This window comes from Rhinoderma darwinii, chromosome 1 (assembly GCF_050947455.1).
Source record: "Rhinoderma darwinii isolate aRhiDar2 chromosome 1, aRhiDar2.hap1, whole genome shotgun sequence".
Taxonomy (NCBI): Eukaryota; Metazoa; Chordata; class Amphibia; order Anura; family Rhinodermatidae; genus Rhinoderma; species Rhinoderma darwinii.
Window position 1 is genome coordinate 388,282,041 of NC_134687.1, and position 25,407 is coordinate 388,307,447.

The 25,407-nt window shown below is 41.8% G+C and overlaps 1 protein-coding gene across 1 annotated transcript in view; it reads right to left on the reverse strand.

Annotated features, from left to right (window-relative positions):
• Positions 1-527: 527 nt before the first annotated feature.
• Positions 528-25,407, reverse strand: part of SLC28A3 (solute carrier family 28 member 3) — a 107,396-nt gene continuing 82,516 nt past the window's right edge. Inside the window, exons 12-18 of the mRNA XM_075860606.1 lie at positions 20,415-20,545; positions 16,777-16,945; positions 15,668-15,865; positions 14,459-14,540; positions 12,400-12,498; positions 2,730-2,856; positions 528-776 (exon numbers count right to left, since the gene is read on the reverse strand). Coding sequence (XP_075716721.1) covers positions 650-776; positions 2,730-2,856; positions 12,400-12,498; positions 14,459-14,540; positions 15,668-15,865; positions 16,777-16,945; positions 20,415-20,545 — 933 coding nt within the window. The 3' untranslated portion in view covers positions 528-649. The remainder of the gene's footprint in view (positions 777-2,729; positions 2,857-12,399; positions 12,499-14,458; positions 14,541-15,667; positions 15,866-16,776; positions 16,946-20,414; positions 20,546-25,407) is intronic.

Consider the following 25,407-nt stretch of genomic DNA (forward strand, 5'->3'; position numbering starts at 1 on the left):
GCGCCGGCAATTCCGCTTCAGAAGTCCCTGACGTCACTGTGTCCATATATGGACAGTGAAGTCAGGCACTTCTCCTGGAGCGGAAACACCGGCCACAGCGCCGGGGATTCCGCTTCAGAAGTCCCTGATGTCACGGTGTCCATATATGGACATTGAAGTCAGTGACTTCTCCTGGAGTGGAAACACCGTCCACAGCGCCGGCGATTCCGCTTCAGAAGTCCCTGATGTCACTGTGTCCATATATGGACAGTGAAGTCAGGGACTTCTCTTGGAGCGGAATCCCCAATCCTCGGCCACAGTGTTGCCAAAGCTGTGGTCGGGGATTGGGGATTCCGCTCCTACAGGGAGCAAAAAAATACCCTCCTCCTCCTCACATGCACTTCGCACTGTGAGGAGTAGAAGAGAGCAAACGAGCGGCGGAAAGCTCGGCCGACACTCGGATCACATCCGAGTGACAACCGTGCTTTACACGGCCCCATAGACTTCTATGGGAGCCGTGTGGCCGGGAGAATGGCCAAACATAGGGCATGCATAAAATCGACCATGTGAATGACCCCATTTGGGGTCTACTGTTCCTACTGCGGCCGTGTGACGGCCATTCAAAAAGCAGTCTTCACACGGCCGGGAATCCTAGTTGTGTGAATAGGGCCTAAAGTACTGAAGCAAACCAGGTACAATTAAAGGATGGTGAATCAATTAGCTGGCAGCATCCAGATAATGTGTTCATGCTGTAATTGCCTCCAATGGTAACATTTAATGGACTTACAGCAACAACCCTGCAACAAAAAAAGAAGACATATCAGCCAATTATTATTATCAGTGTTATTGTTAATACTATTCTATTAATGGTAAATATTTTTTTTACAATGCAAATGTAAAATGTCTTTACTGACCATTTACTGGTTGTTAAAATGTATCACCCATGCATAAAAACTATCCTTTAACCCCTTCCCTCCGCAGCCAATTTTCAGTTTTTCATTTTTGTTTTTTCCTCACCGCCTTCCAACTTTTACATTTTTCCGTCTACATAGCCATATTAGGGTTTGTTTTTTGCCAAATGAGTTGTAGTTTTTCATGGCAGTATTTATTGTACCATATAATATACTGGGAAACTAAATAATGCTATATTGTAATATTTCTGACTTTTACGGATGTGGCAATACCAGATATGTTAATTTTTATTTTTTTAACAATACCCTATACTGTTTTCTATAAGTCCCTAGGGGACTTGAACCAGCGATCGTTGGATTGCTTGCATGATATACTGCAGTACTAATGTATTGCAGTATATCGCTATACTAACAGGAAGCGGGGCTTCGTAGGAGTACAAAGATGGCAGACCTGGGGGTCTTCATTAGGCCCACAGGCTGCCATAACAACCATTGGCACCCCACGTTCGCGTCGTGGGGGGGGGGCGATGTCACTTCGTAGGGGGCTGTCCCCCTATTTCTAACTGACTAAACTGATTAGATGCCACAGTTGCTATTGTCCGCGGCATCTAAGGGGTTAAACGGTCAGCATCAAAGTTATCTTTGATTCCGCCGTTGCATTGAGATGTCGGCTGTAACAAACAGCGGACGCGCTCAGTATGCAGCAAACTCAGCCCGTGAGCCTGCTCCATACAACCCTTTCACACCTATTACGTACAGTTAGGGTAAGGCCTCACGGTGCGACCACGTTGCGTTTATGTTGCGTTTTTAAACTGCAGCGAGTTATTTTTCAATAGAAGTCAATGGTGAAATGTTTGTTATAGACAGACTGCTGCTATTATATTACAATGTATTTTTATCTTCATAATGTTCGACCGCATGCGGTTAATGGCCGCGCTGCCAAAGTTGTTGCTGAACTTCTTGCGTTTTTGCTAAACAGTTCTGCAATGCCTTGTAATGAACTATATACCGGCAGCGCCTAACAAACTTCAACACGGGGGAAAACTATGTCCATCAATTGTTTCCTTTAAAAACACAACAGAACTGCAGCATTACAGAGACAAAAAACGCATGCAGTTGACCACATGCGGTTTTTAAACGCAACAAAACCACAACAAAACCGCGTCAACGACGCACCGTGTGGCCTTACCCTTAAGTGATAATGCGTTAAGGGGTTAAGTTTGTGTAATTAGGGGGAGTCCTGTAAGTGTTTGTCATTCAGCAGCGCTCAGTGAAGGGCTAAATTAAAAAATATTACCCAGACTGCCCCGTTAATCTGTGTGAAATTTTAGATAATTTGGAAAATACATGGCATTAGTTATGTCGTACTGACCATGAGTTACAGTTTGTAATATAATCCGAAGCTGCATTTTTGTCGGTCGTCATTAGAAACAGTCAACACGTATGTTAGACACAACTCAGCTGTAAGGGAATATTAGTTTTCCCTATATTGGATTACTTAATGCCTGGTGTAAATAAGACACTTCCAGCATTACTTGTTGGTTCAACGCCTACATAGAATTTGTTAGTTGTTTTGAATTCTGGGAAGATTTCAGCACTGAAGCTTGAAGAATTGTGGAACTCTGGCCTATAATAAAGGATCAGTATAAAATAGGTAATGCCATGCATTAACAAAGTAACTAAAATTTTTAATGTAGATCAATTGTACATATTTATAAACAGTAAAATTGTGTTGAAAGATAAACATATTCAAAAAGAATATGTATCTTGTAGCTACATTCATAAATTCCTGTAAATATTTAAATTCTGAAAGAGTAATAACTGGCAATGCATAGTTACAATTTATAGAAGCTCAAGCAGCAGTCAGTAATCTCCGGTGTTCCAACAGGCAGGTCCGTGGAATTAAGGAAGGAGCTGTCTAACACCATGCTGCATATGCGTTCTGCAATTGGTGGAGTTAATATTCCTGAAATTATATGGAATAACAGACAAATAAAAACTCGTTATTTTACATACATTTAGAAACAGATATAACTTTATCTCATTTAATTAGAGCAGACCACATCTATCCATCATATTCAAAAAACCTGTGACTAGGAGAGACCTCTGTATAGTAGAACATATCGCTTTATGTTAAGGGTATGTGCACACGATGAGAGGCTTTTACGTCTGAAAAGACAGACTGTTTTGTTATGGAATAAATATATGTATAATGTATCTGGGACCTCAAGGAGTGAAATGTTATAGAGGAGAACATGTGTTACAATAGAATGGGTATTTTAGAAAGGTTAAGAGAGGAAATAGTTTGCAGCTGCTCTGCTGTCTCTTTTGAAATTGCGAACAGATGGCGGTCAATCACTTGACCAACCCCCCTAAGCATAAAAGGGAATACCTTGTGTTCCACCAATGGGTTTTATTGAATATACAGATGACTCATATGTTATGGAGTGTTTTTGTGTGATGCTATAAAAGCGACCACTACGGTTAAATAAAGTCAGAAGTATTTTGCCTTGAGAAACGTCTCAGTGTATCTGTTACTTCTCCGAGCAGCTCGCCCCCCCCCCCCACCTGATTTGAACCTGCATGGAGATCAAGGCGTAACGTGACTCAAATTGCGATCACAGAAATTGGCGCCCGAACCAGGGACTTGACCAGAAGGACGGCACCCCACCTAGGGGATCTCCCGGGACTTGAATGGCGACCACCCGGACGAAGGAACGTGCAGACCACTGCTGCAGCAAGGTAAGAAGACTTAATTCTTACAAACTCTGCTCTGCACCTTCCTGTCTGGTAGGTCACCTTCCCGGTAGTACTCCTGAGGAATAGAGGGGCCACATGAGGGTATTTTTAGTGTAAAAATCTGGTCAAGTCTATATGTAATCCTACCCTCAGGATAAAGTGCCTGATCTCCATGGCAGTATTTGTATGAATGTTGTAGAAACCCAGTTTTGTGTCACAAATGCATTTTAGAATAAGGAAATTGTTTTTGGAAAAAACTTCCGATAATCCGGCAAATTACCAGAAACATGTGTACATGCTTCAGGTGACTATGGGGATTATGATAGGCTAAATTTTAGCCCGGAAATCGAAAATTTTGTGCAATCTGATAATCCGGAAAAATGCCGAAAATGTGTGTACAGCATTGAGGTACTTGCGGAGATTATCATGCACTGATTTTCAGCTCAAAATTCCGGAATTTTCTGCAATCTGATAATCCGGCATGTCAAATGAACAGCTTGATTTTACGTTTGCCTTGTTATTTGGATTAGGAATATTTGTCATGGTGCGGAGGGCACGTACTCGAGTGGTGTCTCAGACGAAGAAAGTAAGATAGTTATAAAAGGACTGTGAAAGGGAAAGATCCTCTGGCCAGAGTAGAAGAGTAAGTACGGAAACTAGAACTGTCTAAAATAGATGAGAAAGAAATTCATCTGTCAGTAGCTAAAATCTGTAACAAAATAAGAAGTATCAAGTGGATAAGTAACTGTCGAAAATAGGCAAGAAAGAAATTTGCCTATCAGGAAACTTACCCCTTGAATTACTTAGGGTGTGCCAAAAAAGGCCACCACTTACAGTCACAAGATGAGGAACTTGGTGTTCCTATTAAGGAGTTTCGAGGGGATAAGTAACTGTCTAAAATAGGTGAGAAAGAAATTCACCTATCAGGAAAATTACCCCCTACGTAACTTAGGGTCTGCCCATAGGCGACCACTTATAACTATGGGGAACTTGGTGTTCCTATTACGAGATGAGCACCCACAAGGACTGACAGCCAAACAGGTAGTAGCAGAAAGAGAAGGTAAAAAGGCAACGCAAGGAACGAATCAGTTAATGAAGGCATGTGGAATGGGAAAAGCGGGAAGATTAGATCTGGAAAAATATAGATGATATAATGAGCAGATCCTTTGTGGGATTATTGTTTAGTTGGTTGTAATTTGGCTCAGTTGGATAGTGAATTAGCAAGCACCTGTTAAAATGGTGTAAATTTATTAGGGGATTGTAAATCCAGAACCACACAGAGTCAAAATGACAAAGCAGATTGGAGTAGATGGATTGTAGCATCTTTTAGAAAGCAACAAAGAGCCTACAAATGTATGTAATGTTAATACACTGAAGTAAAAGTGCAGGAGGTTGTCAGAGGAAATTCAAAGGGAGGTATAGAAGTAGTAGTTGTTTTAATGTTGCAAATGACCTTATAGTAAATTCCCATACGATATAATTTAGAATCAACTAGTGTGATAAGAGAAGGGGGAGGTGGAGAACAGCTGCTAGTGAGATAAGAAATGTAATCTTGTTCTTGAAATGAATGGACACAACATTAAATGCTGATCCAGCCGACGCCCGGTAATGGCGTCCGTACCTCATGTTGAGTGTGTCCTCATTGTTGGTGGGAAACCCCTGCGCACTGTTTCCAATGGGAGAGGCTGCCCCCCCTGCCCCTGATGTGGCCACGCCCGGCCCATCCAAATCAGTATGAAATAATCACCTTGTTAATTTTGTCATTTGTAGTGTCTTTTCTATTTACAGAAGTTCCAGTTTTAGTTCACTGATGAAACAACACGTCATCATAATATAGAGATGGTGGCCGTCAGATTGTACGGTTAAACATTAACGTAGATAATTCCTATACAATGGTGTGATGAATGATTGCAGATACGTATGTTGTTTTGCCGGCATTGAAAGTGTTAAGTTGTGAGAAGTTGTGAGAAGTTGAGAGAAGAAGTTGTGAGAAGCTGCGAGTTTGTGACCCCCCTCCCTCCCCTCTAAAGTGTGCTGTGTTTGGGAGGAGGAGGAGGGGGGCTGACTGGGTGCAGTCTGCAGGGCTGATGAGACAAAGGGATCTCAATATGCACTGCTGATATATATATATATCAGTAATGTGTACAAACTGAAATAAATTTCTTCTCTTTTGCGCAAGCGCTGTTGGTTATAAAAGTTACGATATTTATGTGTTATGATGTGATCAGATTTCATGTGTTTTGATAATTCAGACGTATTAAACTACAGATACTGTGAGACACGGGGGGGTTTTGAAAATGTATGTGCCCCCACCGTTATACTGTTTATTGGTTTGCAGTAATTAATGTTATCAGAGATAATATTTTCTGTTTTGTTGAATAACTAACTACAATTGTTTTGTTTTTGATTTCACACATGAGTTATGTCATTGTAAAGATCAAATGTTTGTCAGGAAAAAGTCATTTTTGTTTCAGGCTGTTGTACATTACAGGGGGTTAAACTAGTGTTATGTTGAGATGTAGTTTTGAACTCTGCTACATTACTCTCGCAGAGTCCACAAAGGGGGGGAAGGGTGAAGGAACTGATCAGGTACAATTTTGGTTTATGTGTAAGAGACCATCCCCCTCCAGCAAAGTTACACAGGAGGCGATGTGACGTCACTCACACGAGTTTTTATGGATTTAGATGAGGGAGAAGGCAAAACAAAACTTGTCTGGACATTGTTAATTTGATGTAAAGTTTTTGGGAATGTTTTATTTTTATTTGTTTTTGTATTAATCAAGTATTTGCAGAACCTGATAAAAGTGAGATTCTCAAAGTATTCTGGATTATCAGCTGAATGAGGAGGAGTTGTGTTTGGTAGCGGCTTGTGACACCAATCCATGGAGTACCTCTACGCAAGCATATACTTTGTACTGGACTGAACAAAATGGACATGCCACTGCAGTTCTCACACAAAGTCATGGACCACAGCAGCGCCCGGTAGCATGTTATTCAGCTAGACTAGACCCTGTGGCCCGAGGTTCCCCATCATGTGTGAAAGTTATTATTGCTGTAAATTCAATGTTAAACAAGGCCTCAGATTTGGTCCTGGCATTTCCACCACATGATATTACTGCTATTCTAACTCAAGTACAACCTAAGCATTTGTCCACTGCAAGATATTTGAGATTAACCTGTGCTCTTCTTCTTCCTGAGCAGGTTACTTTACACCGCTGTACTACATTGAACCCAGCTACCTTACTGCCTTTGGAGCAAGGGGGAGAAGACGTAGGTAAAGTATGGTCACAATTTTTGCCTGAAACTGATGAACATGATTGTATGGCCCTTATGGCCCAGGAAACAGTGGGGTTCGCACATGTAAGAGATACCCCACTCCAAAACCCAGACCTAATACTCTTTGTGGATGGTTCAAGGTATTGTGTAGAAGGATCTTTTCTTACAGGATATGCAGTAACCACCGAAGATGTAGTCCTAGAAGCAGCCTCCTTACCAGCGTCCCGCTCAGCACAAGAAGCGGAGCTTAAGGCCCTGGCAGCAGCATGCCAACATGCAGAAGGAAAGACAGCAAATATATACACTGACTCTCGATATGCTTTTGGGATTGCACACGATTATGGCCCCATATGGAGGGCAAGACAATTTTTGACCTCTGCAGGTACACCTGAAAAGAATGCAGACTTTGTAAAATACTTGATGGAGACCCTGATGTTACCTACAGAAGTAGCAGTAGTAAACATTAAAAGCTCACACTAAGGTGAGTTCACCAGAGACAAAAGGGGAAATGCCCGGCAGACGAAGCGGCAAAGCAAGCAGCACAGAAGCTACCCGTGTTAGCAGCCGTATGTCAGATAAACGATCCAGAGGAAACAAGACCAGCTGTAAGCCCGGAACTACTGCAAAAACTTCAAGGACAAGCAACAAAAGAAGAAAAAGACAAGTGGACGGCCCAAGGAGCAACACTACGAAAAGATGGCCTCTGGCAATGCAAGAATAAACTGTGCCTGCCTAAGACAATGTTCCCAATGATGGCCCAGATAACACATGGAGAGACACACCAGTCAAAAACGGCAATGATGGACTTGGTAAACAAGGTGTGGTATGCCCCAGGGTTTAGTGTGATGGCCAGCAGTTTTACACAAGGATGCATGATCTGTGCAACACATAATATTGGAAGAACTGTAAAAGTACCACAGAAGCACACACCCAGACCTATATATCCGTTCCAGAGACTGCAGATAGACTATATTCAACTACCCAAAGTTGGTACCTATGAGTATGTGCTTGTTTGTATTGATCTCTTTTCAGGATGGCCAGAAGCTTTTCCAGTAACCAAAGCTACAGCCGTAGCCACAGCAAAGAAACTGATCAACGAGGTGGTGTGCAGATATGGAGTTCCAGAGGTGATCAAGAGCGACAGAGGAACTCATTTTACGGGTGAAATCATGAACTATGTGTTGTCAGCTCTAGGCATAAGTCAAGCCCTACATACACCATACCATCCACAAAGTAGTGGGAAGGTTGAGAGACTAAATGGGACTCTCAAATTGAAAATCCAAAAAGCAATGGTAGAAACCGGGAAACCATGGACCGAGTGTCTACCATTAGCCTTGTTCTCAGTAAGATACACGCCCACAAAAAGAACAGGTCTCAGCCCATATGAGATCTTATTTGGGTCGGCTCCCAGATTAGGATGTTATTTTCCACAGGTGCTCCAAATGCAGTATGGTAGACTAACAGATTATGTATAAACGCTGAACAAACAAGTGACTAAGGTGCATGCACAAGTCTTTGCTTCCATTCCAGGTCCTGATTCAGTTGACGTATAAGCTAGAACCAGCAGATTGGGTCGTTGTTAAAAGACACGTGAGGAAAAGTCTAGACCCAAGATTTGATGGTCCTTTTCAAGTCCTACTCGTTACAAGCACCTCAGTGAAGCTCGAAGGAAAGGCAAGCTGGATTCACGCCAGTCATTGTAAAAAGGTTCTTCAGCCAGAAGAATGAAGATCTTTGCGGTTGTTGCGGCGGTTGTTGCGTGTGCTCTTATCCAAAAAGGCAGAACTGCTACTCCTGTACACGTAATCAGTACAGAATCACTGGAACAGTTCAGGACAGGGTGGGCGAATGCCACAGTGGATAGAAAGCAGGGTAACTACACCTGTAAGGCCAATGCCCCGTGTTATACTACAAATGTGACTACAACCGAAGGGACTTGGAGAAAAGGACCACATGGAGGGACTGTGTACCTTCACATAGACAAAACAGCCAACATTAGCATACAAGAAGAGACGGCTGTTGTTTTGTTGTTATGAACCAGATTTACAGTATCTATAGAAATATACAACCAGTAAAAATAGAAATGAAATGATAAATAAGATTTATGAAAGATGCAACAAGGAGAGGCTCAACTCTACGATTGTAATAAAAGAAACTGATGGGATGATATTATGTATGAATAATAGCCAAATAAGAAATAGAAGATATTTTGTATTCTTGATAACAATTTTAAGAGATAGTTTTAAGCCACATATAACAGTACAAAGTCTGGAAAGAATCGCACACACTTGTAAGAGCGCTGTAACCCAACAGCAGAAAAAGAATGTACACTTCAATATTTCCTTCCCTGAATCCCCCAGCTGTCATAGACAAAAAAGAGAATGGTATGACATGCTATTAGGAGGGGTAGGAACGGGATTAGGAGTATTGAATGGTATACAGTTAGAAACAGTTATGAACAAATTAAACTCAGTGGGAGACGACACATCTACTGCATTAAGGAGAGGTGCCTCATGGTTACCTACTACCTTTGCCATACAACAGAAAGGGTTAGCTATAGATGAACTGTTTTTAAATGTTTTTAATGAAAGTATGCTAACCGAATATAGAACATTACAGAATGTATCAACTTTTGTAAATTGGACAGTATGTACGCTTAAAACGATGTGGCAACAAGAACAGATGAATAATTTTAAGAATAAATTGTTTAGTAGTCATGTTAGGCAATGGACAGACATTCTGCCCATAGGAAAGAGAAATGATACGTGGTTATTGTTACAGCCTGAGTATACTGAGTGTACACCTAGATGGTGCGCAGGAAGACTAATAGCATTTAATGTGAAAAATCCTACTCTATTATGCAAATTTATTGTTATGCCAATGGTAATGATTGATCCGGTGACATTATTAGGACAATATTGGATGCCAGAAATGAAAGGAACACACATAGATTCTCACAATAAGACAAGGAATATAGATTTGTGCCAATTAACAGAGCAAGGATATGTATGTAATCAGCAGTCAGGGATATATGAACCCTGTCTAATGCAGCACCAGGATAATGTATGCGCACTCACTATAATCCCACAAGCTAACCTACAGGTTTATATTGAAGTAGGTCCACAGCATGTATGTTTAATAACTAACAACAAGCAGACCCTTAGCCAGTTTAATCTCATAGGACCATTTTCAGGATGTCTATACAATGTGACGCATTTGACTTGGGGGAACCAAACTATAGTGTTCCTGCCTACTTTAGAAGAAATAATGTCCACTGTATGGGTACCTGAACCTTTGCCCTATGGAAATTTTAGTTTGCCACTGGAAGAGTTAAAACAAGTGTTACAAAAGTCTAAAGACGTAAAGAAATTGATAGCAGCCCATAATGTAACTCTAAGTAAAGTGAAAATATTGGCTACAATAGCAGCTAAGGAAGTAATAAATTTATCGTCAGCAATAAAAGATGCCAGTGCCCATCACTGGTATGACATATTTACAGGATTTTCCCCCACTGCCACTAAGATACTGCATGTGTTATTCCAACCCTTGATATGTTTCATAATATTGTTTATATTGCTTACATGTTTCAATTGTTATACATTTTGCAAAATAAGGGAAGCATTCAAACAGAGGCCTATACATTATGATGAAAGAGTGTTGTGAGATTACCCCACCTACATACCTGTGTGAATCAAGTGAAGAAATGGATCGAAGCCTTGCTATCAGGAGATAGAAGTAGCATTGGAATTTAGGTGTTGGTAAAATCACAAAAGGAGGGATTGTTATGGAATAAATATATGTATAATGTATCTGGGACCTCAAGGAGTGAAATGTTATAGAGGAGAACATGTGTTACAATAGAATGGGTATTTTAGAAAGGTTAAGAGAGGAAATAGTTTGCAGCTGCTCTGCTGTCTCTTTTGAAATTGCGAACAGATGGCGGTCAATCACTTGACCAACCCCCCTAAGCATAAAAGGGAATACCTTGTGTTCCACCAATGGGTTTTATTGAATATACAGATGACTCATATGTTATGGAGTGTTTTTGTGTGATGCTATAAAAGCGACCACTACGGTTAAATAAAGTCAGAAGTATTTTGCCTTGAGAAACGTCTCAGTGTATCTGTTACTTCTCCGAGCAGCTCGCCCCCCCCCACCTGATTTGAACCTGCATGGAGATCAAGGCGTAACGTGACTCAAATTGCGATCACAGTTTTCAGGAGAAAACAGCTGCCTCGTTTCAGACGTAAAAGCTCCTCCTCGCATTATGCGAGGCGTCTGTGACGCTCGTAAATCTTGAGCTGCTCTTCATTGACTTCAATGAAGAACGGCTCAAATTACGTTGCAAAGAAGTGCCCTGCACTTTTTTGACGAGGCAGTCAATTTACACGTCGTAGTTTGACAGCTGTTGACGTCGTTTGACAGTCGTTACTCCAATTGCTCGCCCTCATACAATATTATCATGTCGGCAGCGCGTCTCCCTGTTTACAGAGGGAGATGTGCTGCCAACGATAATCTTTTTTAAGTATTACTAAAACCTATTAAAGTTCCCTGTGACTGGTTAAAGGCTTTATTGAACTAATGTGGTATTTAGAGACACACCACATTGAGAAAATTTATGGTAACACCAAGTTGTAACTTTATTCATACATTTACGTGAGGAATAACAGAGGAACAGCAGGACACAGAGTTCTAAAGATATTACAGAATTATTATTTCCCTCATCCAACAATATTAATTGGTCCTGGGACGACCATTGTATGTTGATATCATAACCCTATGAAAACCTGATAATTGGTTCTGAAGCCCTCAAAATGTCCACCCGAAACGATAAAAAAGATGGATTGAGGACAAATAAGCACAAAAATACAAATAAAGCATGTATTGTAAGTACAGTGGTCCCTCAAGTTACAATATTAATTGGTTCCGGGGCGACACCATAACTCAATGGAAAACTAGGAATTGGTTCCAAAGCGCCAAAATGTCAACCACAGATAAGAAAAAAAAAGATGATTTAGCAGACAACTAATACAGATAAAGCAAGTTCTCACATATAAAATTCAGAAATACTGCTGAAGGCTTTAAATCACTTTCTACGATCAGGACAGAAGCTTCTTCAGGAGCCTGTACAGTACACAGTGTACCAGAAATATAACATGGAGCCGCCCTCACCTGGTGTCCAAAGGAGCAACTCATTCTGGCACAGATAAAGCGCAGTACAGGACATGCAGTTCTGTACTGTAGAGAGGCGCTATTCAACAGTCAATCAGGGCATGCTAATTCGCTGGATCTTCCAGCCAATCACACGCGCCCACGATCCAAACCTTTTGTGGCATTGTATGTTGAATGTGGTTTCAAGTTACAAGGAAAGACCATTGTATGTTGAAAATATTGTAACTTGAGGGACCACTGTATTTACTAAAACAGACATGTCAGGAGAGGTGACCGGTCATCTTCAAAATGTAAAATACTTGAGTTGTTATAAATACGATACCTGCAATACAAGCAGTCATGAAGCATGCTACCGTACCAGCGATCATTGCTCTAATGGCACCTGCTGCAATGTCACCTTTTCTGCTTGGTGCCATTGAGGCTGCAATATACAACAAAAAGCAAAAGTATTACATTATTTTTTTTAGCAAACTGGCATGTTACTAGTTCACAAATGCAGTGCAAAGGTCCTTTTACGCCGGCCAATATGGGGCGTGAAAACTAGTGCTGATCAACGAGACAGCTCGTTGATCGTCGCTCGTTTGCTCCTTTCACAATGAGTTATGTATGGGGACGAGCTCTCGTTACTCCGATCACTCGTCCCCATATATTTTCTTCATGTTGGCGGCGCGTCTCCCTGTTTACACACCAAGATGTGCTGCCGGCAACGATAATATTTTGTGATACGATACGATCAGCAGATCACGTTCATCAACTGATCGTTGGCCAATTATCAGGAACGACCATTTTTATATGGCCCATGTAAAAGGGCTTCACGTCTGGTCATACACATTTGTATGGAGGCAGCCCATATATCCCCCCCGATGTCTGCCATAATTAGAAAGAAAGAAAGACTGGATTTGTGGGATTTCAACATTCCCAATCCTTTGTTCCCTAGGGAGATAAGCATTGCCAGTTTTCTGTCACGGCTTACCGCCCTCTCCTCATTAAAAAAACATCCATGATCAGCTGATCCAGATCTTTTCAAGCAATTGCTGTAGATGAAAGTAAAGGTGTTCACACATGTAGGTTTTTATCAGGTTTTTATGATGCCGTTTTTGAAGCCAAAACCAGGTGCGGATCATAAAGTACAAGAAGGTATAAAGGACATATAATACTCATCCCCTTTTTTCAATCTACATGTTTTGGCTTAAAAAACTGCATCAAAAAACCTGATCAAAACCTGTGCATGTGAATACACCCTGATTGCTGTTTTGCAGTAATCGACAAAGGAGGTTTGCCTCTCTTGTGAACAAACTTTTATAGGTAACCTCTTGTTGACCTAAAGATTGAGCATCAGTATACATCAAAGTGTCACCACAGACCTCCCAGGCTCTTTGAGCATGTGGAGAAATTTAGATTAATGTGCATAGCGATCTTCCAACTCCACAATATTTAGGGCTACAAAGGATATCCAACACCTATAATGCAATTGTAATTGGTTACAGATAGGTTCCCCTTTGGGCACGTTCAGACGTGGCGTAGTTTTTCCGCTGCAAATGTTGGTGCAGATTTGGGCCAATTATGCAACGAATCTGCACCAACATTTGCATATTTGACAGGTAATTCAGACGTTGCAGAAAACACAGCGGACTTGCCACAGATTTCAGTTTTTGAATTGCAAAGGCTGAAACACGCAGTGAAATTCTGCTTCTCCTCAACAGACAGTGCATGCGGCGGAGGGAAAATTCCACACCGCAACCTATGGTCCGCAGCGGAGTTTTCCGTAACGTCTGAAATAAGTTGCCTAAAAATGTATTGAAACAAATGTAAAAAACGGTCACTGGAGAATTCCACTGTGGACTGTCCACAGTGGAATTCTACAGCAATTCCGCCACGTCTGAACGTGCCCTTTTTCAGATCTAAATGTTCAGTACAAAATTATCATACAGTCTCTCAATAATGAAATCTAAATCAGCCCTTGCCTAATGTTCGGCAATGTATCCGATATCTCCCTGTTGAAATCTTAGAATTCTAGGAGGTTTCCATTTAACATTGTTTTACTCAAACATTTTGCAAAGTAGTATTTCTAGCTATTGAAATAATGTGAAACTCGGGTAGAAGGTTGAGAATGTTGTGTTAAACAGAAAGGAAGGACCATTTTAGTCAAAATGTCATCATGTGATTTCAAGGACCCTTGACTTTCCGAATGACTTCTTCCACGGGAAGGAAGGATGAAACCTATAAATATGTATATGTATATGTATATATATATATATATATATATACATCTCAATTCATTGATGGGCTGTGATTCAATAGGCCTAGTAAAGGCTGGTTTCATTCCACTAAATGGCTTACACTTTAATAAAACAGATATAGGATAAAATATAGATGCATACATAGTCCACCAATAGTAATTCCCAAGGAGCCAAAATTTGCAAATCCACACAAAGCATATGTTGCAATAACTTCAGACCGAACCTAAAACAGAAGATAAAACAATAATGAGAAATGTCAAACCGTATCGTGTAGGTTAAAACTGGTTTTGACTTCTATTCATTGAAGGGTTCTATTGACCAACCAAGGTTGAAATGAGCAAGCGGGCAATTGTAAACCATAGTTAAATCTACTTTAGTGAGATTGAAATAAAATCATATGACGTAACACATTGGCATGATATCAAAGTGTCTAAAATCTCCCACGAAAAGCCTGGCAACAGCATTTATATATGGGCTTAATACTCCTAGACAACTTATTTTTTATCAACAATAGATTACATTCTTTCTATAACTGAGATGTATAGACTACAATATGTATTGTGCCTGAACTGTGCGGCTTAACTATGGCACACACAAATGATGTATTCCTTCTTCACATGAGATTTTACCAAAGTGCACCAATTGTGGATAAAACCTTAAGGCCTCACGCACACATCTGTTGCCCATCGACGGATCCGTGAAACACGGGCCGCACACGGATGGCTTCCGTGTGCAGTCCGTTGTTTCAACGGACCAAATTAATGAAATGGCCGGGTCTGTTCCGTCAAAAACGGACAGGATTAGGACCTGTCCTATTTTTGTCGGAACGGCCACACGGTTCCGTTAAAACAACGGAAGTGTGCATGGCCCCATAGAAATGAATGTGCCAGTGTGCTATCCGTTGAAAAAACGGATAGCACACTGAGGAAAATAACTGCGTGGGCATGAGGCCTAAATCATCGCCCCATTTGGACAACGTCTTATCTAAATGAGGACTCACGTGGTGAGGGTTTAATTCTTCCAGTAGCAGTCGCTGCAAGTGAATTGTGGCATTACATGGCGCCCATTAAAATTGGACGCAATGGGATTGTTATGCTCATGCAGGCACAGACCATCCAGGACTTTTTTAGTGGTGAACCTCTGTTTTTTTGAATGACTCCATTTTATAACGAAATGACCAGGATATATCAGGTTATCTATACTTCTAAAAGACCCCTGACAGAGACAGACAATGGTTTGGGCATTGGGAATCTTTTTGGACATTTTTGAAGGCATTAAGGAGGAATAGAAGACATAAACAACAGAGGGGACGTTTCAGTACAATGAATGTTCCAGTAGAATCATACTTACGGACATATATTGTTTTACGCCACTTATAAACAGCGGCCCGTTATCCTTCCTCTTTTTAATCAGCCCAGCAAGGTATTCATATGCAACAAATTCATTAAAAAATGTCTTGTATCCTATAAGTTTTCCAACTATGAAGCTGTCTTCCAAGTCTACGCCCATCATGAATGAGAACGGCATGAAAACATAAGAACATATTATCTGAAATATATAATATAGCTTGATATAGTTTAGTGGATCACATTGCGCATGTTCAATGTAATTCAGCAGGATAAACTGCAATACATGGTCTGCAACAATTACAATGTACAATCTTCAGATAGATTAATAATGCATTATTAATTAGTAATTAATTTCTAGAAACGACTATTCCTGCAGACAGGATGTAGGGAAATTTCTGAGGGGATATTTTCTACTCTCGCACATGTTTGGGCTTTGTTCACACAGTGCAGATTTGATGTAGATTTTGCATGTACTGTATTATATAAGGAAAAAACAGGAATAGAACCTAAACAGAATACATATATAAAGGAAGGTCTTAAAATGTCTCATCTCCTGGATCCAGTTATGGTTTTGCTTTGAACAAGGCCTAAAGCTGGTATACTGATGCAAATGTGACATTTTTGAGTGTACTCCAACAGAAAACTTTACTTGTAGATGTTGCCGTTGGACCCGGCATCTGGTGTCTGGGGGTCCCAAAGACCTGTGCGCCACAGAAGAAGACACCACTATTACACAAGGCAAGTGAGGGGCCCCTATTACAGATTTTTCACTGGGGCCTTGGAGCTTCAGGTAACACTCCTGACTACTATGAGCAACATTTCACATTTTTAATTTGCATAAAATATTGAGTACCATTGCAAATACTTGCCATGCTTGCATGTTTGTGGAGGAGATGAAAGATCTTAGCTTTAGGTATCATGCACACGACCGTTTCCGTTTTGCGAACCGCAAAACACAGATCCAAGTGAATATTGTGTGCTGTCCGGTTTTTGCTAACCCATACACTAGAATCGGTGAGATGGACCGCAAACACGCACAAGAATAAGACATGTTCTAGAATTTTTAAGAAAGGACGCACGGATCCGCAAAAAAAACAATTTGACGTTTACCTCAAAGCTGAACTGTGGATAATCAAACATATTTCCCAGCCATGAGAGGACAGCATTGAAGAACGCTAGCAGCGAGAGAAAAGCCATCAGATTCACTGCGATGTTTGCCACTAGAGAAATTGAGGCAGAGGCTCCTTGACTTGCAGCTTCTAGAATATTTCTTGCATCCCTGATTTGAAGCAAGCAGAATAATGCAGAATAAATAACCAGATGATATGTATAAATACTTGAGAATGTGATGTGACAGTACCAGCACAAAATAAATTACTGTAATAAAATATATTTTCAATTTATATGATTTCAGAACTATCTTAAAGGTTGAATAATACTACAGTATATGTTTTATAAAACTGAATAATGGAGTTCTATATTGATTCTAGGCAAGCAATGCCTTTAAATAGTTAGTCTAGGATGAGCAAAATATTGCTTAAGAAGAATTTTAGATAGAAATATACCATACTCGCATACATCTGTGAATAAAGATGTATTCTAGAATGTATACACAGTACTATACAGCCTGGATTCACCAAATACTATCAAACACACAAAACAATGAAGAACTTAAGGCGGACACACATAGCTGTTGACCAAACGAGCCCTTGGCTGACATCTATTTCTACCAACTCTACCATAAACATGTACGCTGAGCTCAGTCTAGTACAGAAAGTTGTACAAAATACAATAAATATGAAGAGTTAAAGCTAATATCTCTGGTTTTTGAGAGTCAGCGACATATGTATGCAAAGTAAAGTCATGCAGTTGTATTTGTCTAGAACATACATTTGGCGGCACACTTCAAACGTGCATGCCGAACATATACCACAAGCCAGGGGCGTAGCTAGTGGGGGAGGACGGTGGCCCCGTTCTCACTGAGATGGTGGGGTCCGCCGCTGCCACCACTCTGCATGGCACGTCTGCTAGAGAATGCCTCTGATTCTTCCCGTCAGGAGCAGAAGAAGCCTGCCTGTGAGGAGAGGGTGAGCAGGCCCCCCTCCCCGATGGATAAAGTTATGATAGGGTTTACATACAGGGATAATAGCTGGTATATACAGTGATGATGGCTGGTATATACAGGAATGATGGCTGGTATATACAGACATCATGGGGGTATATACTCTTTCATTCACTTTCAGAGAGGTCTGCAACACTTTCTAATGCAAACTCATCTGTCAGATGTCAGAGAAAAGATTAAAGGCTATGTACAACTTCGAAAGTGATATATATATATATATATATATATATATATATATATATATATATATATATATATATATATATATCAGTGTGTTTGGTGCAACTTTCTAATTCGGTCTTATTAAAAATTATTTGTACTTCTTGAGATATAGCTGCTTTGTATCCTGTATACAGGGCAGCTGTATCTAGCGCTGAAACCTGTATCCGTAAAATCAGTGGCACTGACGGGTTCAGTGACAGCGGGTCCACCCGTAATCTATCACATCTAAGCTTTGAATTTAGATGTGACCAGTAACATGCGTGTTACATGTGTTGGGGGGCACACTCAAATATGTTTCCCCCCCTGTGCTAAACACCTAGCTAAGCCTCTGCCCCAAACGCAATGTGAACAGAGCTTTAGGCAGCAAAATGCTAATTTTACAGGCCTGAACCACTTAAACCAGAGTGTACTGCATTCCCTTCAATATCCTGAATTTAAAAATAAATAGGTGTATTCCCTCCTTGTAGTAGCTTTTAACTTTGGGCGATTGTTCTTCATAAGTGATCAAGCCACAGTGACCCCATAGGAGACAGCCCGTGTCCCTATTAGTTTCAGCTCAATGAGTGCCAACTACAGCGCGTCCACAAATTAAAGCAACAGTGTCCCATGAACATTCCAGATGTAATGCCCTTATAAATGCAAAAGCCAGAGGCCTCTTTAGGCCGGGTCAACACGAGACAGAAATGCTGCAATTTTTGCAGGCAGATTTGTGCACGGAAAAAATCTGCAGCGGATTACAGTACCAGCTATTTGGATGAGATATGCACAAATTTTATCTACATGCTGCAAAAAATGTTTGCACAGACCTGCGGTGCAAATTTTGAATCAGCATTATGTCAATTTCTGTTGCATATTTTCACAGCGGATTTCACCCCTTTTAATATAGATGGGTGAAATCCACAGGCGGATTTGCCTGCCATGTGTGACCCTACCCGAGCTGAAACGGCATTTAACTAACTTCTTCCATGCTCCCATAGTTTCCTGCAGGGACCCACTTCCTGCTGAGTTAGGATTGAGTGGGGGTGTAAATATTTCATTTTCTGAATCTTGAAGAGTAAGGTCCCCAATTCAGCAGAAGAATTATGACTGAGAATTTTCTTCTTTGTATATAAACATTGACTATGCACATTTATGCTGTAAGCATGTCTTAGGCCTCATGCACACGACCGTATTTTTTTCCACCCGTAAATACTGGCGTAAATACGGGTCCGGTGTCACACGTATTCGACCCGTTTTGCACCAGTATTTACGGGCCCGTGCCTGTAAATACGGGCCCGGTGTCACCCGTATTCCACCCGTATTTACGGGCACGTTTTTGGCTGCAAAATTACACTGCAGTAATCGGCAGCCCCTTCTCTCTATCAGTGCAGGATAGAGAGAAGGGACAGCCCTTTCTGTAATAAAAGTCAAAAAAATTCATACTTCCCTGGCCGTTGTCTTGGTGACGCGTCCCTCTCTTCACATCCAGCCCGACATCCCTGGATGACGCGGCAGTCCATGTGACCGCTGCAGCCTGTGATTGTCCTGTGATTGGCTGCAGCGGTCACATGGGCTGAAACGTCATCCAGGGAAGTCGGGCCGGGAGACCGGGAGACCGGACTGGAGGAAACAGGAAGTTCTCGGTAAGTATGAACGTCTTTTTTTTTTACAGGTTGCTCTATATTCTGATCGGAATTCACTGTCCAGCGTGCTGAAAGAGTTACTGCCGATCAGTTAACTCTTTCAGCACTCTGGACAGTGAATATTTACCGACGTCGCCTAGCAACGCTCCCGTAATGACGGGTGCACACACGTAGTCACCCGTTATTACGGGAGCCCCATAGACTTCTATGGGCTGTCTGTGCCGTTATTACGGCCTGAAATAGGACATGTTCTATCTTTTTCAACGGCACGGGCACCTTCCCGTAAGAAAACGGGAAGGTACCCGTGGCCAATAGAAGTCTATGAGCCCGTTATAACGGGTGTTTTTACGGTCGTGTGCATGAGGCCTAAGGCTTCGTTCACATCTGCGTCAGGACTCCGTTCAAGGGTTTCGTCAGACCTTTCCGTCAGGGGAACTCATGAACAGAATCCAAACTAAAACAAATGGAAACCATAGCTTACCGTTTGCATCACCATTGATTTCAATGGTGACGGATCTGATGCAAATGTGACGCAGATGTGAACGAAGCCTTAGTTAATCTCTTTTTGTATTATTATTGTTACATCACTCAGTTTGTACTATGAGGATATAGGAGAAAATTGTGTTCAACAATGTAAGTTATTATGTGACGTATTACAAGGTTACACAATTATTAAAATTAACTACAAAATATTTGATCATTGTCTTCTTTACTTATCATCTTGTTTTTTCAATTCCCTTATAACTTATGAATTGTAAAGTTACAGTCTATATACCTCTTACCCTTTCTCCAGTTTAAGTCCATCCTGCATATTTATCTTCACTGGTTCAGTCTCTGGCCAGAATAACTTGGCTATAGCTAGTGCTGCTGGGGCAGACATGACAGAAGCAGTCAGCAGGTGAGAAGAAGATACCTACAAATTACAAATGCAAGAAGACATTTATTTGGTATTTTATGTACAGATTAGTCCTATTTAATACAATATGATATAGACACACATATTTCTGTGCGGAAATTCCGCAGCATTTACAGATTTAAGGGCATGTCCAGACGTCGTGGAATTCTGCAGACACTGTCCGCATCAATGCCGCACATAATCTGCGTTGCAGATTCCGTTGCGCCTTTGCCTAAAATGTGCAGTAAATTGCTGCGGATTAGTCGTTGCGGATTCAGGTGAAGAGTACTTTCTGTTGTCTTTTAAAACATTCCATCTCAGTCTGGCTATAGACCTCGAAACACATAGGTCAAGCCACAATGATGAAATATCCTGTTCGTGAAAGCAATCCGCAACGCAACACACATAACATCTGCGGATTTCCAGTGCGGACTGTACGCAGCGGAATTCCACAGCAATTCCGCCACGTGTGAACGTGCCCTAAAAGGGTTTTCCCATCAGAGACATTTACGTCAGATAGATGCGGGTCCCACCTCTGGGACCCGCACCTATTGCCAGAACAGGGCCCTCTAAATACCGTTCTACCACTCTGCGTTGCAGCTGACGCGTGTGATCCCGACCATGAATTACGGAGACAGCGTAGCTCGCTGAGCTACGCTGTTTCTGTACGTTTCATAGAACTGAATGGTAGTTACGGAAATAGTTAAGGGCCTGTTCACATCAGCGTTGGCTTTCCGTTCAGGGGTTCCGTCTGAGGTTTCTGTCGAAGGCGACTGCGCTATTGAGTCCGTAGTTAAAACGGAAACCTGCCGGAATGGTGACGAACGGAAACCATTAGCAATATTTCCGTCACCATTGATATCAATGGTGACTGAAACGGAAGCTGTGGTTTCAGTTTGACTTTCCGTTGCGGGGTTCACCCAACGGAAACCTCCGACGGAACCCCGGAACGGAAAGTCAACAATTATGTGAATAGGTCCTTAGCTCGCATGCTACACTGCTTCCCTAAAAGCCATTCACTATTATAGGAATTACGAAAACAGCGTAGCTCAGGAATCACACACTTCAGCCACAACATAGAGTGGCATCTATCTGACATTTATGACATATCCTGTGAATAAATCATAAATGTCTCTTAGGCTGGATTCACACGAGGTCATTACGTCCGTAATTGACGGACGTATTTCGGCCGCAAGTCCCGGACCGAACACAGTGCAGGGAGCCGGGCTCCTAGCATCATAGTTATGTACGATGCTAGGAGTCCCTGTCTCGCTGCCGGACAACTGTCCCGTACTGTAATCATGTTTTCAGTACGGGACAGTTGTCCGGCAGCGAGGCAGGGACTCCTAGCATCGTACATAAGTATGATGCTAGGAGCCCGGCTCCCTGCACTGTGTTCGGTCCGGGACTTGCGGCCGAAATACGTCCGTCAATTACGGACGTAATGACCTCGTGTGAATCCAGCCTTATGGGAAAACCCCTTTAATAGAAAAACAAAAAACTTATGTAACTCAATACAGTTACACAAAAATTTATTTTTTCTATAAAACACGTTTTTATTGTGCAAAGTACTAGAACGTAAAAAAAAACTATACTTGTTTTGTATCGCCAGATTTGTACTACCTCATAAAACAAAACCATTAACTTGTTATTTTACCGCTCGCTAAACAGCCAAAAAATATGCAACAAAACAATGGTGGAAATTTTTTTATAAAAGCTAACCAATAAACTATATATACATCAAAATTGTGCTATTGAAAAATACAACTTGTCCCAGAAAAAACAAGCCGTCATACAGCTGCAGCCACGAAAAAATATAACAATTATGGCTCTTGAGATGCGAAAGTAAAAAAACACTTGCGGTATTACGGGGTTAATGACCAGACCCGTTTGGGTCCTTAATGACCAAACCACTTTTTTTATTTTTTCATCCTCACCTTGCAAGAGCCATACATTTTTTATTTTTCTGTCACTGTAGCTGTATAAGGCCCCATGCACACGACCGTAAAAACTCCCTTAATTACTAGACTTCTATTGGCCACGGGTACCTCCCCGTATGCTTACGGGAAGGTGCCCGTGCCGTTGAAAAAGATAGAACATGTCCTATTTCAGGCCGTAATTACGGCACGGGCAGCCCATAGAAGTCTATGGGGCTCCCGTAATTACGGGTGACTACGTGTGTGCACCTGTAATTACGGGAGCGTTGCTAGGCGACGTCAGTAAATAGTCACTGTCCAGGGTGCTGAAAGAGTTAAACGATCGGCAGTAACTCTTTCAGCACCCTGGACAGAAACTACCGATCACAATATAGATCAACCTGTAAAAAAAAAAAAAGACGTTCATACTTACCCAGAACTCCCTGCTTCTTCCTCCAGTCCGGCCTCCTGGGATGACGTTACAGTCAATCACAGGCCAATCACTGGCTGCAGCGGTCACATGGACTGCCGCGTCATCCAGGGAGGTCGGCTGGATGTCAAGAGAGGGACGCGTCACCAAGACAACGGCCGGGTAAGTATGAATTTCTTTTACTTTTATTACGGAAAGGGCTGCCCCTTCTCTCTATCCTGCACTGATAGAGAGAAGGGCTGCCGATTAGTGCAGTGCAATTTTGCAGCCAAAAACGTGCCCGTAAATACGGATGGAATACGGGTGACTCCGGACACGTATTTACGGGCACGGCTCCGTAAATACTGGTGCAATACGGGTCGAATACGTGTGACCAAGGACCCGTATTTACGCCAGTATTTACGGGTGGACAAAAATGTGCATGAGGCCTAAGGGCTTGTTTTTTGCAGGACGGGGCGCCGATAAGATGAGAGAGGGAGCCAACTCCCACTGTCAAACACCTAACATTCCATGGTCGCTATTGACCGCAGTATCTAAGGTGTTAAACGGTCGAGTTGTTTTGCTGTTTATAACAGCTTGCTAAAAGGTAACTCCCTTATTAGGTAACTGTCCTAATAAGGACACGGCCAATTTTGGCCTTGAGGACAGAGCAATTTTTTTTACATTTCCCTCTTTGCATCCCGACGCTCATAACGCTTTTATTTTTTGTACGACGTAGTTGTATGAGACTTTGTTTTTTGCGGGACGAGTTGTACTTTATGTAGGTACCATTTTTTTGGTACAAATACATTATCGTTTAATTTCTATACATTTTTAATTAGATTAAAATGCAGAAAAAAAGCAGTTGCGCAGCAGTTTTAATATTTTTTTTTTACACCGTACACCGATGATCATAAATAATGTTATACATTTGTTGTACATGTTGTTACGGTCGTGGCGATACCAAATATGTCTATATTATTTCATGTTTTGGGACTTATATTTTAAAAAAGTTGATTTATTATAAAAAATGTGTGTTTCTGTGTATTTTATTAACTTTTTATTTATTTATTTACCATTATTTTTTTTTTACATTCATTTAACTTTTTTTTTTAATCCCATAAAGGGATTTATCATTTTGATTTTTAATTTGTAACTGCAATGTACTGGCATAGATCTATATGCCAGTACATTAGCCTGTATACTGATTGTACACAGGCAGTTGTTAGGGCATACCTCAGTATGCCCTAACAACAGGAAATATGTTCAGACAGCCCTGGGGTCCTTCAATGGACCCTGTGCTGTCTGGCCATACGAGTTGTGGGCTTTGATCGCGTCACAGTTATTTTCTGTGACGCGATCAATGTGCAGTCCCCTCTCTTTGAACGCCGCGATCAGCTGTCATCGCGGCGTTCAAAGGGTTAACAGCGGAGAGAAGATGTTTCTCTCCTCTCCGCTGTCAGAGCGGGGCCGTGGCTGTGTATTACAGCCGTTGCCCCGCTCTCGATCGCGCGCACAGACGCGCGCAGGGACGGCTGTCACACAGGACGAGTATGCTCGTCCTAATGCGCGAAGTTCTCGCCGCTCAGGACAAGCATACTCGTCCTGTGTCGGCAACCAGTTAAATGGTATTCCAAGAATCAACAATTATCACCTACACACAGGATAGGTAATAATTGTCCTAGCCATGATTAAGAGCACAGCCAGTGCTTGAAACGCGTAGGCTCCATTTCTTGCCATTTTTAACCACCTTGTTATCCTCCTGGTGTTTTCCGTTACTTCGTTGGATTATTTGTATGTCGATATTTTTTTCAATAAAGTGGAAACTGAGTTTCCCCCACTTATACCACACATCGCTGGACCTTTCTCTTTCTTGCTACTGCTCCCTGCCGTGAGCCGTCGCGGTTGATCCAGGCGATATCGAACACAGGAGTGTGAAGCTGGTGAGCTGGAGGTTTCCTCCCATCCCTTTATCCCTGCTATTATCACTGTAATAATTGTCTGATCGCTGGGCGCCCCACCGTGGGTCCCCACTGATCACAAGAACAGGGTGCCCGAACCCCCTGTTTCCCCTTACTGCAACCGCAGTGAGAAGCTTTATTGGAGCGGCCGTCCAGCATGTGCCCGCTGCTCCTCTTAATGTTTATGGGACTGACGGAAGCAGCTGAGTGCTGTACTCTGCTGTTTGTGTTATTCCCATGGACTTTGAATGGAGCGGCAGCGCACATTCTCAACTGCCGCTCCAGTCAATGTCCTACTCACTCACTAAAGTCATATTTTTATATGATATTACATTATTGTCTGTTCATATAAAATACCTTAGGTATGCCCTAACAGGCACAAACACTAGACAGACCTGGGGGCCTTTGTTAGGCCCCAAGCTGATAGCATAAAACTATCAGCCCTGGCAATTGTCCAGAATGTCCAAAAACCTGTGGCAGTGTTCACACAGAGTTTTTTGCAGGTAGAAAATTCAGCCTCAAAATTCCATTTGAAATTTTGAGGCAGATTCTCATCTGCCTGCACGCTGTTTGCCGCGTTCTTCGCTCGCGCCC